The following is a 14781-nucleotide window of genomic DNA, read 5'->3' on the forward strand; positions in this document are numbered from 1 at the left end:
GATTGAATAGACATGCAATGGAAGAAAAGTGTCTCAATGTATGCAAGCGTATAGGACGGAAGGACATTTATCTGTGAGAGTCTTGGAAGCACAACCTCCTCCTCCAACCGATGACAATTTGCGTTATTGGTGCCTTTCTCTCTATTTCGTCATCCTTTACACCCCTATCCCATCTTTGCTCTGTGGCAGAGCACGACGAAGTGCGCCTTCCTATATTAACACCACCAATGATGATTCAAGTCAACAACCCGCCTACGTGTTTCTATTCTAAGGAGCGAATACGTCACGGCCGATTTGTTGCACGCTCAATCACCTCACATGACTCGTATTTACAATAAATAGAAGGACACGATGCTAATCGTTTTGACTCATTACTGTGGGAGTTTGGTGGCATTGCGGAATATGGCATTGGTTGAGGGTCGGAGGGTATGATTGACGTGGGAATTAATCGTCTGTCTTCAGCATTTTACTATGGAAATGTGAAAAAACAAATGTGTTTTGTACATGGCAGCGTATTTAATGCGATGCTGCACTCGATTCAATTCCTGATGTCACCCTTCAAAAGCATGTAGTTCCACGAAGGACACAAAAGTACAGAGCTTCATCAATTCCTTTATCAATGGGATTTAGTCTTTCTTTTTGATCCTATGAATCTTATTCATGTATGCTTGCACAGCAAAAAGTCACTCCTATTAAAACATGCATAATTCTTTTTGTAATGATATTGGAATCCCTGACCTCAACCCTTTCAAAATCATCTAAAATTAAATGTTCTTGTTTGACAAACACTCTTCAAAATTTAGCTTATTTATCTCAATCATTTCTTATGTGGCATACCGCATTTTATCGACTACACCTGACACTAGCCCAAAAATGTTAAACAAGATACCGTTACATCACAAAAAAACATTCCCATGTCACTTTTTGACTTAGCAATATAGCAAATTTAGGGATTAAAAATTATTTGAACTAAAAATTAAAAAATATTTGACGAATAACCTCAAGAGAATGTTTTAATATTTTATTAAGATTGACTTGCCTTTGGAGCACCACATTATTCTTTAGATAGTTTTATCAGGACAACAGAGGAAAAACCTAATCAATATTTCTCTACAAGACTATTTAGGTTGATTCTCTGCACAGTTTTAGAGTTTTATGACATTTTAACCAAGAAACATACACTCAGGTTTGATAGTATTCTTACAAAGGGGAATATAATAAACAACACTTGGGACTAAATCCCAACAATATGTGACATAAAGATGGATTAACATGTGATTATACGAACAAATATGTAGGAAAAACACAGTTTTGGGGATATATGGATGATAGGAGTTTTCTAGTTCCAAACGGTGACTGCGTGTTATTTTAATCGAATTATTATCCCCTTTTGATTACACTAACTTATACTACGTCAACACACATACAGTAGACGTGTCTCTGATTTTAGTTGTATTGTTTGGATGGTGGGAGTGCCAGGTTCTGGAGAAGATTTGTTGAACATTAATAAAAAGGAAAAAAAAGAATCTGCACACTATACTGGTCGAGGAACAAAGATCCTTTTTCAGAGGGTAAGATAGCAGGCTTGCCCTTTACAAGTGTAGTTTAATGTTTGTCCACCTGAAGGTTGTCGATCATGTGGCTAATTCGAGAAAAAAAAAGACCACACTACTTTTCAGGACGGAATAATTGACATGGAAGAATATGACGCTAGTCTAGTGTGCAAAAGAATTGATTCTAATTTAGGACAGATTTTAACGGGGTTTTTTAGGTTAGAAAAAAACACTAGCTCTGGCTTGGAAGAAGATGATGCTAGATTCCTGCACAGATGATTAAGCTAGTCTTCTGTTAGGAAGAAGACCTTGACACTCGTTTTGTGCATAAAAGATGATGAGAAAATGTAGCTGTTTAAAGCGTAGTTGAAGCTAGTTTCCAGCATCAAAAAAGGAAACTAATTTACGGCATAGATAGAATAAGGTTACGCATGTTTTCATTGTAGAAGACGACAACATTAGTTATTGGCTTGAAAGATGGTGTTTGCTTTTTTTCTACGCAGACGACGATTATGCTAGTTTTCTCTGTAGAAGAAAACACCAATTTTAAGCAATTATATAAAGGTAATGCTAATAGAAAACAATGGTAGTTTTCAACAGAAAAATACACTTGTTTCCGATATGGAAGAACATAACGCTAATTTAAGGCTTACAATAAGATAACATTTGTTTTCAGCGTAGCAGATGACATTTGTTTTCCCTTTAGCAGAAGATGATGATGCAGTTTACTGCATGGAAGAAGACCATAACAGTAGTTTTTGCAAAGACAATGACAACGCTTGTTTTCCAAAGATAATAAAATATAGCTAGTTTTCAGCTCAGTAAGAAGTGAGAGAAGAAGATATAGCCAGTTTTCAGTGTGGAAGAAGCTAGTTCAAAAAAGATAACTCAGATTTATAGCATCAAATAAGATTACACTTGTTTTCAACATAGAGGTTTTTGGCTTTAAATGCAATTCTGGCTTTTTCAATACAGAAGAAAATATTGCTAACTTTCTGTGTAAAAGAAGTCCCTTTTAATACAGTATAGTATGAAATAAGATTACTCTTGTTTTCAATGCAGAATACCAAAACTGTAGTTTTTGGCTTAGAAGATGATACAAGCTTTTAAATGCAGAGGATGATGATGCTGGTTTTCTCTGAAGAAAAAAAAACACACATTTTCAGCGCAAAAGAAGTTATTAATGCTAGTTTTTGACTAAGAAAACAACAGTGATTTTAAACAGGAAAATCTGACAATAGTCTCCAGCATGGAAGAAGAAAAAATACCGCTAGTTTACGAATGTTTTTAACATAGAAGATTAGAACGCTAGTTTTTGGCCTAAAATATAATGCTTACTTTTTTATACAGAAAAAAATGACGCTATTTTTCTACAAAGAAGAACATTCCAACAGAAAAAAAGATGACACAAGTCTCAGGCATAGAAGAACATACTAATTTATAGCACAAAACAAGATCACAGTTTTTTTTCAGCATAGAAAATGACATTTGTTTTCGCCTGAGTAGAAAATGACAGTTACTTTTTGCACAGCAGATGATGATGCTAGTTTTCTGCATAGAAGAATGCAATGCTTGTTTTTGGCATATAAAAAAAAATCCCAATACTTTCAATGAAAAAAGGCGTTAGTTTCTGATCTAGCATATTATGACGCTTGTTTTCAGTGTAATAGAAAATAACGCTAGTTTTCAGAATGCCCAAAGCAAAACTCACTGTGTCACTGTAAGAGTAAAATCTGTTATATTATGTCAGAGTAAAAAAGCATAGCTATAAAAAACTATTTTGACTTGAAGTTTGAAAATTAGGGCAAATTAAATAAGTATAGAAGGCTTTGTTCATCTTTATAGACTTTATCAAGTCACCTACAGTATCATTTTAGGGACTTATTTTTTAATTAAATGTCATTAATTTCTTTATACATTATAATTTTTAGTTATAATGTATAAACCCTATCGGAAAAGAAAAAAATGGTTAAGAAACTGAAAAGTGCGACTTTAAAAAAAACTGACATTTTTGTTGCCTTAAATTGCAGGGCGAGGCCCGTCTGGAGTGCACAAAGTATTTTGGGTTTTGGAAAACCATGTTGCTGCGGTGTGTTGCCAAATGCATTATCAAAACCACTGGCACCGACTTTGCACATTCCACCCATTAAATGTTTCCCATGGAATCTGTCACACTCGGTTTGTGCCAGTCTGTAAGAGTGCATCGCTCTGATAAAAGCACAATCTGTACATTTTTGAGGGAGTTGCATTGACAGTACCTTTGTGTGACGTATGCTCAAGTTTGAATGTTATTTTTCCACTCTCTTAATTGTTTTCATTACTCCTGCAGGTATAATCAACCAAATATACGATCCTGGTCCTTCTCTCAAGCTGTAAGTACACGGCCTCTCTCTCTCTCTCTCTCTCTCTCAAAATAAGTGTACTAATAGCTTATGTGGCCCTCATTAAGTAATCTGTGAAAATAATGATATTTAAGAATGTTCTGTGATGCTTAAAAGTTGTACTTTTCTGTAAATAATAAAACTAAACGTTTAAAAGGTGATTCAGATTTTGAATCAAGGTTATACAAAAAATGTTAGTTCAGCAACAGGCATTTGTAATTCGCCTTTTTTAGGGTTTGCTTATGTGACTTTTGTGAGCTAAGCCATTTTCAAAATGTATGTTCAGAGATGGTTACAAAACAGTGGTATCGGGCCTTACCTCAAGTTACAGTGATTCAACATTAATTACAATTCTGCATTTACATTGAGAAGGGGAGATATTGATGGACAGATCATGTTTTTCCTTTTAAAGAAAAATCCTATTGTGCTATATATTAGATTTTGTAGTACAATACGACAAATACAAACTAAAATGAACAATTGTACTTGATATGTTAGATGATTTTGCCCATGTTAGATTTTCTTTTACTCAAATAATGAATAATGAATTATATACGATATTTTACGTATTGGTGAAATACAATATACAGTGAACCTCGGTTTGCGAACGCCTCTCAGTTCGGACAAATCGGTGTTCGACCCAAAATTTTGAGAAATTCTTGCTTTGCTGTTCGGTCAAAAAATCGGAATTCGAACGCCGGTACGCTAGGGTGTGATGCTGAGCGGCGTACGGGTGTTTTAGCCCCTAATTATGCCTCCGAAGAAGGTCGGTGCAAGCAGGACTGGTGAAAAAAAAAAACAAGTTGTTCGTCCAACTATTGCCTTTAAGAAAGACATAATAGCTAAATATGAAAGAGGTGTAGGAATTTCCGATCTTGCTAGTGAATACAGCATGGCTAAATCTACTATCAGTTCGATAGTAAAGAATAAGGAGGCTGTGAAATCGAGTGATGCGGCTAAGGAAGTTAGCGCTATAAGCAAGCAACTGCCGCTAGTTTTGGAAGAGGTTCAAAAACTTTTGATGATTTTTCTCTCCCCACCGTCCACCACAAAAGTAAGAAATCCTATTCATAATCCTTTTTTTATTTTTACACGTTCATGTTAGCGTAATCTTTCATACGGAAGATTACGATAACGCGAACATACGATTAGCCTGGATTAGCTTCGTTTACGTAAAACATTTAGGGTGTTGGAACGGATTAAAACTATTTTACATTACTTTTAATGGGAAAAACGATTTTCGGTGATCGACCAAATCGGTTTTCGAACAGCGTTCTGGAACGGATTATGGTCGAGAACTGAGGTTCCACTGTATGTCTGAAATAATCAAATATTATTTTATAAATCTTTAATGATAGAATATTGTCAGAGTACTCAGAAAAATATGTAACTATTTTTTAAATATTTTTTATAATTGTATGTTTGCTTTATTATTTAAGTAAATATAGGGAAATACTTTAAAGTAGCAAATACATCTTTATCTTTCAGACAATGTTAATCTTTTAAGTATTAGTTTTCTTTACAAGAAGAACTTAGTTTTCTTGTCTAAATCTTGGATGTAAACAATGTTCATTACATTGGTATGAAATGATAAATGGTCAAGTCACTGACGACCTCCCAAAGCGCTTTACAATGTGCTTCACACTTACCCATAAATACACACTCACACACCGATAGCAGTGACAGCCATGCAAGGCGCCAACCTGCTCAATGAGGGCATTAGGGGTTCAGTGACTTGCCCAAGGACACTTCGACATTTAACTCTGAGGAGGCGGGAATCGAACCTACGCGACATCAATGACTATAAAGACAATTCTATTTTTTTTTTACAAGAGAGAATGTCATGGACCACGAACGGAGATGGGACCCAATTGCTTTCGTTTTACTCAGCTTTATGTAGAAGGAGGAAAGGGCTTGCACCCACGATCCGGTGATCGTCGGTCACAGGTAGCAGATTGCTAAGAACACGAAAGTGGCACGTCTGTGTCGAGCGAAGGCAATGTCAAGAGCGAGAAAGAACAGGTCGATGGCTGGGACGGAAGAGCAAAAAACATAAACGGGTTCAGAAAAGAGGTCGGCAACGGGAATCAGACGGAAAACAGGGCAGGATAGAGTCAGGAGTCAAAAGAGCTTGCCTTGCGTGTAGCTAAGGTTCGCAGACGATCGGACCAATGTTGACAGGAAGGCGGGGGTTTGAAAAGAGGTCACCAGCCAATCAGGGTCCACAGCTGTTGGCGCCACCAGAGCAGACTCAGGTGCCCCGCATCTGTAATCATGACAGAAAAAGATAATCCATAAACATATTTATCTAACGTGGCACATAAAAAACTCATTTTAAGATGTTTTTTTTTCCTTACAGAAATACCTAAATAATCCTTTGGAAATGTTTTGTTTTGTAGTAAAATACATCAAATGAACAAAATTATCTGATCATTTCTTTCTCATTTCGATAAATATTTTAAATAATTTTATTTTTTATTTAGTTCTTTCTTTTTTGACTAAAAACAAAAAGGATTTTAACGATTTGCAAATGTATGTGCCACCTATATTAGGCAGTTTTTTTTTTTAAGTAGTATATTTCTTACAAGAAAAAAAACATAGTACCAAAAGAAAGGTAATATTTCAAATGAGACCATACAAAAAATAAGGATATATGATAATAATAATAATATAACTACATATAATTTATTTAATTGTAGTAACCTTTAACCAACATTAAGTCTGGCCTGCCGTGCTCCTAGTAAGCAATGTCAGTGTGGAGCCCTGCACGCCTGCATTCATTTGTGCATTTTCCACTCGAGCGCTCTCAAATGCAGTGTTTGCAGCCACACTAACAGTCATGTGACACGAGACCCTTTTTGGCACACGTAGAAACGCTGCAATTCACGCCAAAGCTATCAGACGAGATTGCGCTATCGTGACCCTCCCCCAACGACGCATTCACTTGCTCAAGAAGAATAGCTTCTCTGTTAGCCTTCTCACTCGGTTTCGGGTCAGGAAAGGCTGTGGGTTGGTGTTGCAGGGATATGGTGGGTTACATTAGATTAGTGCCGTGACACATCCCAGCACGGCCCGTGATAGGAGATTGTGCTCCACAATGGCGTGACCAATCAGAATTCTCAGGAATCCTTAAGGCCTCTTGAAACTCAGATAAGGCCTTAAATCAAGATGAAGTTTTATGGTTACAAACCCCCAAAAATGAAGAAGAGAATGTGAGTTATGTTGAAAAGGACCTCTTGATTATATGTATGTAATGTATGTAACGGTTCGGTCTGGTTAGCTGGCTGAAAATCCTTCCTGCAGCTGACTGCTCCCATCCCTATCAGTGCGGATGAGCCTCCCTCAGGCCCCTTTCCTTATGTTTTTTTTATGCCCATCCATAAATTCCTTTTTTTTTAATCTTTTTCTTTAAATTATGTATTTGTTTTTTTTATCATATTTTAACCATTGTGTCTGTCTGTGAATTTGGCATTCTGGGTTGTTGGGTGAAGAAAAAGAAGAGGATTTTCTTATTGTACTGTATTTTCGCACTATGAGGCGCACCGGGATCACAAGGCGAATCCCCCCCCCCCAAAAAATACATTTGGCACACTGGACTATTAGCTGGGTTTGTACGGGTGCTTGAAATCCTTGAAAATGCTTGAATTTTAGTATTGTGTTTTAAATGTTTGAATAGAGCTGGAATTTAGCATGAAAGACTTGTAGATGCTTGTCGCCATGTTTCTCGACGGTCTGACTCCATAGACCACGCATTAAATGTAGAAAAAAACAAGTCTGCTTAAAAGTGACGCTGACCTGCTCTCTGGTGGCTTTGCTTTGCTATTGCATTTGAAATGAAATGAAATGATCTGCATTTATATAGCGCTTTTCAAGTCAATGACTTCCCAAAGCGCTTTACATTGTGCTTCACATTTCCCAATAGCGGCCGTGATCTGTGCAGCCATGTAAGGCGCTAACCTGCTTATTGGGGGTATTGGGGGTTCAGTGTCTTACCCAAGGACACTTCGGCATGTAACACGGACAAGCCGGGATTCGAACTGGGATCCCTTAATCCTAAAACGATCGCTCTACCTCCTGAGCTACTGCCGCCCCCATCTTTCATCTTCCTTTGTGATTAGTGGCAGCTTGCATTAGTTTGTACAGCATTGTCCTATGAAGCATCATCTCCTCCTACGGGTCACACCCAATTGTACAACTGCATGCTACACTTAAACGTGGTATAATGAAATGTGTATCATCAAAAGAATTACATATCATTTATGGACATTTATGAAAAAAAGGTAGCATTTCCCAGAGGTAATTTGGTAATGGGAAGAACTTCTTACAACTGAAAATCTAAGCATTTTCATTTTACACAACACCTATATAGGGAGAGATTCGTCTCAAAAATATTGATACACACATATGGTTCTGATCCACAAAAATATTTTATACAATTTTCTCAAGGTGTACAAACCTTGTATAAAGCACATGGAATTGAAGTACAATAAGGGCCAGGGCTGCACAAAAACTAAATAAGTACAGTGATTCTGCAATGATTGATCAGACGTAATATATCGCGAATCAAAATTGTAAAACATCGGATACTTTGGGATTTGAGCCCAGATCGCAGTGGGGGGAGTGCTGTATCTTATCCACTAGACCACTAGGAATAAGGATAAAACATGATAAGGCATCATGTTTTATCTCATTATCACCTTGTTTTGAGTCACAGTGCCATGTTGGAGAATGGATGAAACAGAAAGTCATCCTGAAGGATTTAAATAAACACACACTCAAAAAAGCATTTGGGCTGAGCAAAAGGGAACAGAATGTTATACCAATTTGTAATCACTTTGTTTTCTCTATTCTCCAACATTCGCATCTGGTACCGTGACTAAAAATAGTGTGGCAATGAGTACCTAATGACTTTTGATATGTCGTCATATGTCAATAGTGGTCTGGTGGTTAGAATTTGGCAATCTCACCACAGCTATGCGGGTTCGATCCCTGTTGCCACTAGGGTTATGCAATTGTGGTCAGCAACATCTTGGACTGATCAATGATTGCACAAATAAAGTAATTTACCATACATTTCCATTGTTATCTATATACAAGGCGTACTGGATTTTAAGACACATTTCAAATTTATGGCCAATTTGCATTTTTTTAGTTGTAACTTATAGTCCGGAAAGCAGGGTACATTGAATGTGTTTATGCAGCACTTTGAGTTGCAATTTGTTGTCTTAAAAGTGCATTACAAATCAGTTTTGATTCATTGATTAATTGATTGATTTGGCCTGTCCTCACTATCCTGATCCAGCGCATGCTTGGTAATGAAATACATGTGAGAAATTTGAAAAAAGGAATTAGAACTGTCCTTATTGTCTTTGATAACAACATAGTGAACATCGTTAACAATGAGATTAGACGAGGCACTCCAGGGCTAAGATTTAAGAGGACAGTGTGTATTATTTACCAACTAGATGTCGCTGTGTTGTCTAGTGCTACCGAAAATGAGTGTTAAAAAGCAAAAACAAGAACACAAACTACAGAAACTCATTGACCAATAAGGCACAATTTTATTTGGGGGTGGGGGGGGTTAGGGGTTGTTGTCACCCTGACCCAAGTGACATGGCCGCTTTCTTGTGTCCCGTTTCATCTGGAGGGACGAAAGCATGACCAACTTGGGTGCCGAGGTGTGTAACTTGTTTGGGTGTTTGGGCATTTGGGTTAGCCATGGTCCAAAAAATGTGTGTGTGTTTTTTGCTACTTTTTCCCTTTTTATTTTCTTTGTTTTTGTATGTGTTTGTCTTGCTGTCGGTTACCCCTCCCGAGGGATATGACCAGGGTAGATGGATTGATTTTAGCACAGAAAAAAGACCTGTTATGAAAAGTATATGTAAAACAATGTATTTAAATGTATTTGTTCTTAATTTTTTAACATTCTTTAACATGACTTTCCTGTTAAAGAGTGAGTTATGATGCACATTTGTAAAATGTACTCAAATATGCTTTTAATCATCAAGTTGGCAACATAATTTCAGACCTATTGATAGATAGATTTAAAATTAAAATCTATTTTTAATGAACTATGATTTTTACCATTGGGAGAGGCAAAATATTACACACTGTCCCTTTAAAAGAGGAAAATAAAATAAAAAGAATGACACTATATTTATGGAAAAATATTTACAAGCTAGGGCTTAGACTCGGCCAAAGTTGTCAGTGCATCATAACAATAATGCATTGTAAAGTCCTGCAATATAATTTAGCAGTAACACAATTACCAAATAAATTGACAAATAAGATATAAATAACTATATTACTACATTACCGATTTTTCAATACAACTAGCAAAATATACATTTTTCAAAGTCCGGCACGCTTGTTTATGGTGGTGATGGTCCTAGAGAAGAAACGCTCTGAGCTCATGCAGTGTGTGTTAGCTCTTTTTAAAAGGTCTCTATAAATGCAATTGAATTTTGATTTAAAAGTACAAGTGAATTTTACTTGGCCTAATGCTTCTTAAACCAGGGGTCTCAAACTCAATTGAAGCCTCTGAAGCTTGGATTGGAGTGAGATTGGGCCAAACGGGGTTTTTCTTACAAAAACGTATCTGGTGAAAACATGACGCTGTTCTTTAAAAGGCAGTGTTTTATATGTTTCCACTATGTGTAATGCAACCCAAAGTGAGTCCAAGGAAGTGTAAAAACTATGGAGTGAAAGTGAGCAAAAAGCACCCTTTTTCTTCCATTTTTACCCAGCCTTTCTCAAAGAAAGATAAGAGGAAGGAATATATATATATATATATATATATATATATATATATATATATATATATATATATTAAGGGAATTAAAAATTGGGAAGAAATGAGAAAAAAGTCTAAAGGGGAATAAAAAAACAGGGGAAAAGAACGGAAAATGTAGACAAAGACAAAAGGAAAGAAAAGAGGAATTAAAGAGATACAAAAGGAAAATGCAATCTTCTTTTTTCTTTTCATTTGATTATTTTTCTCTTTTTTCTTTTCCTTTTATACCTTTAGTTTTACTGTTTTACTTAAATAAGAAAAATACATTTTTTTCCCTTTTCTTTCTTATTCCCTTATCTTTTTAAAAGTAATAAGGTGAGTGTTGGTCACTGAGTCTCCGTACTTTGTCTTCTTCCGTTGTGCTTTTAGCACTCATTTTCGGTGGCACGGCAGAATACCACAACAACTAGTGGGAAAATAAAGCACTTTGTCCATTTAAATTTCATATTAAGGCGGGGGCCTCGAGCTTTCATCCTGGGGGCTGCAATTGTCTCCCGGACCGTGAGTTTGAGATCTTAAACTCATCTAATGTATGTTACTTGGTTTTATTTGGAAACTATTGCTATTATCTTTTAAAATTCCGCCGTTTTGACTTCCACTTCCTCTTTTTATCTCGAACTTTTTTTACGTGCAGCGACACCCAGTGGAGAACAATCTTGGTTTTATCAGAGAAGTTAAATGCTGCTCGCATGTGGAATCGGTTTTGTCATTATTTCAATGACTTGTACGAAACTTATTATAGCCCCTTAATTTTTACTTGAAGTTAACGAGTCGCTGGCAGCAAGGTCCTGTTGCAAAGGACGGAAAGTCGCCTGAGTACATTAACAAAGCCTCACAGACTTCCTTTTTACCTTTAACATGTTCGCCGAAGTTTGGTCAAAATTCGAGAAGAAAGTTCAATCTGGGCTGCATTCGATGACATTCTGGTGGCAGGTACTGTTTTAAATGTTTGTAGTTTGAAAGAAAATGTCAATATTTGGGACGACTGGGGGCGAATTACGTTACTATATAAACCGCCTATATGACGTTTGCTCACAGATAAGTATTTTGATCGCGTTTTGATAGTCTTAAATAATATAACATTTATTCTAAGACGAAGAGTGTATTTTTTTATTTAAGTTCTCTTTAAATTATTTGGTTGTATACTATTAATTTTGGTTAAAAGCCATGTTCGCATGGAATATTACGTCATGAAAACAGAGTACGTCATTGATTTCCGACCCAATCAAAACAAGGCAATGGTTGTCAATATTTTATATAAATGACTTAACCCTTGTGAAACATTTTCCAACAAAGTACCCGTAACCAGCGAACACGTTAGAAATAATAGTATATTCAAAATTATGTTAAAAAAAAAACGGAAAATTAGTTGCTCTGATTTATTAAACATATATTTTGTGTGTGCGCCTCTTTTTTTTTTTTTTTTTGCTTTTTGGTAAAAAAGACATGGGGAACAATATTTTATGACGACCAAAACAATAAGCTAAGCTAAACCTAAGAAAAATTGGTTTTATGTAGTTAAACAAGTACGCTAAAGATTTGTTCTTGTTCGGTTGACAGATAAACATGCTCATTTTAATTATTTGTATGATTATAAAATCAATTTTAAGTAATGCTAAGATAGACAACTTGATCTTCAATTTACACGTAAGACAGTTTTGTTAGTTTTAAGTATTTTCTAAAATTGTGTATTATAATAAGATGTCATAAAATGAAATCCATTATCTGCACCGCTTATCCTCAGTATGGTTACGGGCGTGCTGGAACCCATCCCAGCTATCATCGGGCAGTGGGCAGGGGACACCCTGAACTGGTTGCCAGCCAGTCACAGGGCACACAGAGACAGACAACTCGCTCGCTAATTCACACCTAGGGACAATTTGGACCAGCCAATTAACCTGACATGCATGTTTTTGGAATGTGGGAGGAAAACTGAGTCCCCGGAGGAAAACCACGCAAGCACGGGGAGAACATGCAAACTCCACACAGGAGTTTCCATCTCATGACCTCAGAACTGTGCCACTCACGCGCTAACCACTATGCTGCCGTGCTGCCCAAAAATTAAATCAAAGTGGCTAAATTATATTACCGTACCAAATGTTTAAAATAAAAGAGGAAAAAATATTCCAGGTGAGCAAATGATCTGCCAACAGAATAAGACTGCTTTTGCAATGTTTATCACATTAAAAGTACTCCATAGAAACATAGTGAATATTTTTTTCCAAAAAATATAATGTATTATCTTTTCATTGAATGTTACTAAATACCATTCTTATTTTTTCTAAGAAAACGGAAAAAAATACGTAAGATGAGCGAAAGGCTTAATATATTGTTTTAGTTTTAGTGGTTTACAGATAACATCTGTTTGAAAAAAATATTTAAAGTAATGTATTTAAATCAATAGTTTACTAAATTTGAGTTATTTACTGTATTAGCCTTTTTAGATAAGACAAAAAATACTTATGATGAGCAAATGATCTGCCAACGGAAGAAGTTGTTTTTGTATTTGTAGTGTACGCATACAATTTATATCACATCAAAATACTGTAGGGATATGCGCAATTTTAAGTTGAGCTTTTGCTTAGCACCCAAAGTGTTTGGCTGGTTTAAAAAAAAAACTAAACATTCCACTTAAAATGATTTAGGATTCATTTAGCACTGTTCAGGAGTGTCACTTTCCATTTGATAACATCGCAATACATTTTGTGGTCAGCAGAAACACAGTTACTGCGCCATGCCCAGTGTTTACTATTTTATTTCTAATAAAGTACACATACACATACAGAGGACGCATTTAACTTATTAGCCAATTATCTTTGGAATTCCAACCTACACTTTACAGACAAAGCTGTTTCATAGTTGCATTCAATTCAATGCAATTAAAATGGGGACTTATATTTGTTGATAATAACAAAGTCATGGTATTGGGTGGTGAAATAGTTGTTCAAGATACCACTGTAAAACATACTTTCAGAGAGTTTTAAAAATGCTATCATCTTTGGGGGTGCTTGATCACTAATAAAAACGAGATGTTTGCGCACATGGATCATTGAAAATATTTACTAACATTTTCAAAGCGATTGTTTCCTAAGTTCCTTTTTTGCCAAATTAAAATTTTCCTGGAAGAATACCTTAATTCTTTTTTATTCTTTAAAATACAAGTAGTATACCCACAAACGTACTGAGAAATTCTGGTGTAGGGGACTTTTTGTATGTCAACTTTCCCAGAATGAAAAGCACGAGAGAAAAAGTGTGCTTTTTTTTTCTAAATCTTGGAGTACAGTACAGTACTTGGTCTTCCACATGATTGTTTACTTTGAGGGCCGGAGGTGGTTCAGGAAACGAAGCACACTTGAATTTTAGATTGATAGATAGATAGATAGATAGATAGATAGATACTTTATTCATCCCCTAAGGGAAATTCATATTTCCAGCAGCATCCCTGAGCTGAGAACAGTACAATAATAAAGCCAAAAGAATACAATATACAAATACCCAGTGTGACGTGCAAATGCCCACTGTAGCGTGTTATATAGAGTAACTAAATAGTGCTACACAGAATACATATTGCAGTAAGATTCGGTAATATCCAACGTAGGTGGTGTGGTTTAATGTGGGCCTTTACTCTGCCGGGTGGAGTTAAAGAGCCTCATGGCATGAGGAAGAAAAGATCTCTTCAGTCTGTCCGTAGTACAAGACAGTGACTTTTGTTACTTCCTGTCCAGTAGTTTGGTGTTGTATTTGTATCGTTGCCCCCCCTGCGACTAAAATTACTCATGTCACCTTGAAAGGAAGATGCAAATGCTACTGCTGTTGTGCAAAATCTTCTCAGCAGGGGTCTCCAACCTTTTTCACGCTGAGTGCTACCTTTTGTTTATTAGCAAAATGGCCACCAATTTTGATATGCATTTCTTAAAAAACAAAACAAAAACAAAAAAAAACTTGTTATTACTATGATGTTATTATGGTCGGCTAATTATTACAACTAGGGTTAAATAGACTCCGTCAACCACCAAAATATCATTTTACTAGAAAATCACAGTGACCCAGCATT

The 14781-nt window shown here is 36.1% G+C and overlaps 1 protein-coding gene across 2 annotated transcripts in view; it reads left to right on the top strand.

Moving 5' to 3' along the window:
- LOC148351551 (connector enhancer of kinase suppressor of ras 3-like) overlaps nucleotides 1-14781 on the top strand; it is a 71068-nt gene that overhangs the window by 45854 nt on the left and 10433 nt on the right. Inside the window, exon 15 of one of the 2 annotated variants that reach the window (XM_088354003.1) lies at nucleotides 3883-3925. In XM_088354003.1, coding sequence (XP_088210129.1) covers nucleotides 3883-3925 — 43 coding nt within the window. Of the gene's footprint in view, nucleotides 1-3882; nucleotides 3926-11381; nucleotides 11661-14781 lie in introns of those variants that run through there. The other variant, XM_088354002.1, reaches the window with a different exon arrangement.

Source organism: Urocampus carinirostris, chromosome 15 (genome assembly GCF_059441175.1).
Source record: "Urocampus carinirostris isolate Australia breed hairy pipefish chromosome 15, RoL_Ucar_1.0, whole genome shotgun sequence".
NCBI classification, from domain to species: domain Eukaryota; kingdom Metazoa; phylum Chordata; class Actinopteri; order Syngnathiformes; family Syngnathidae; genus Urocampus; species Urocampus carinirostris.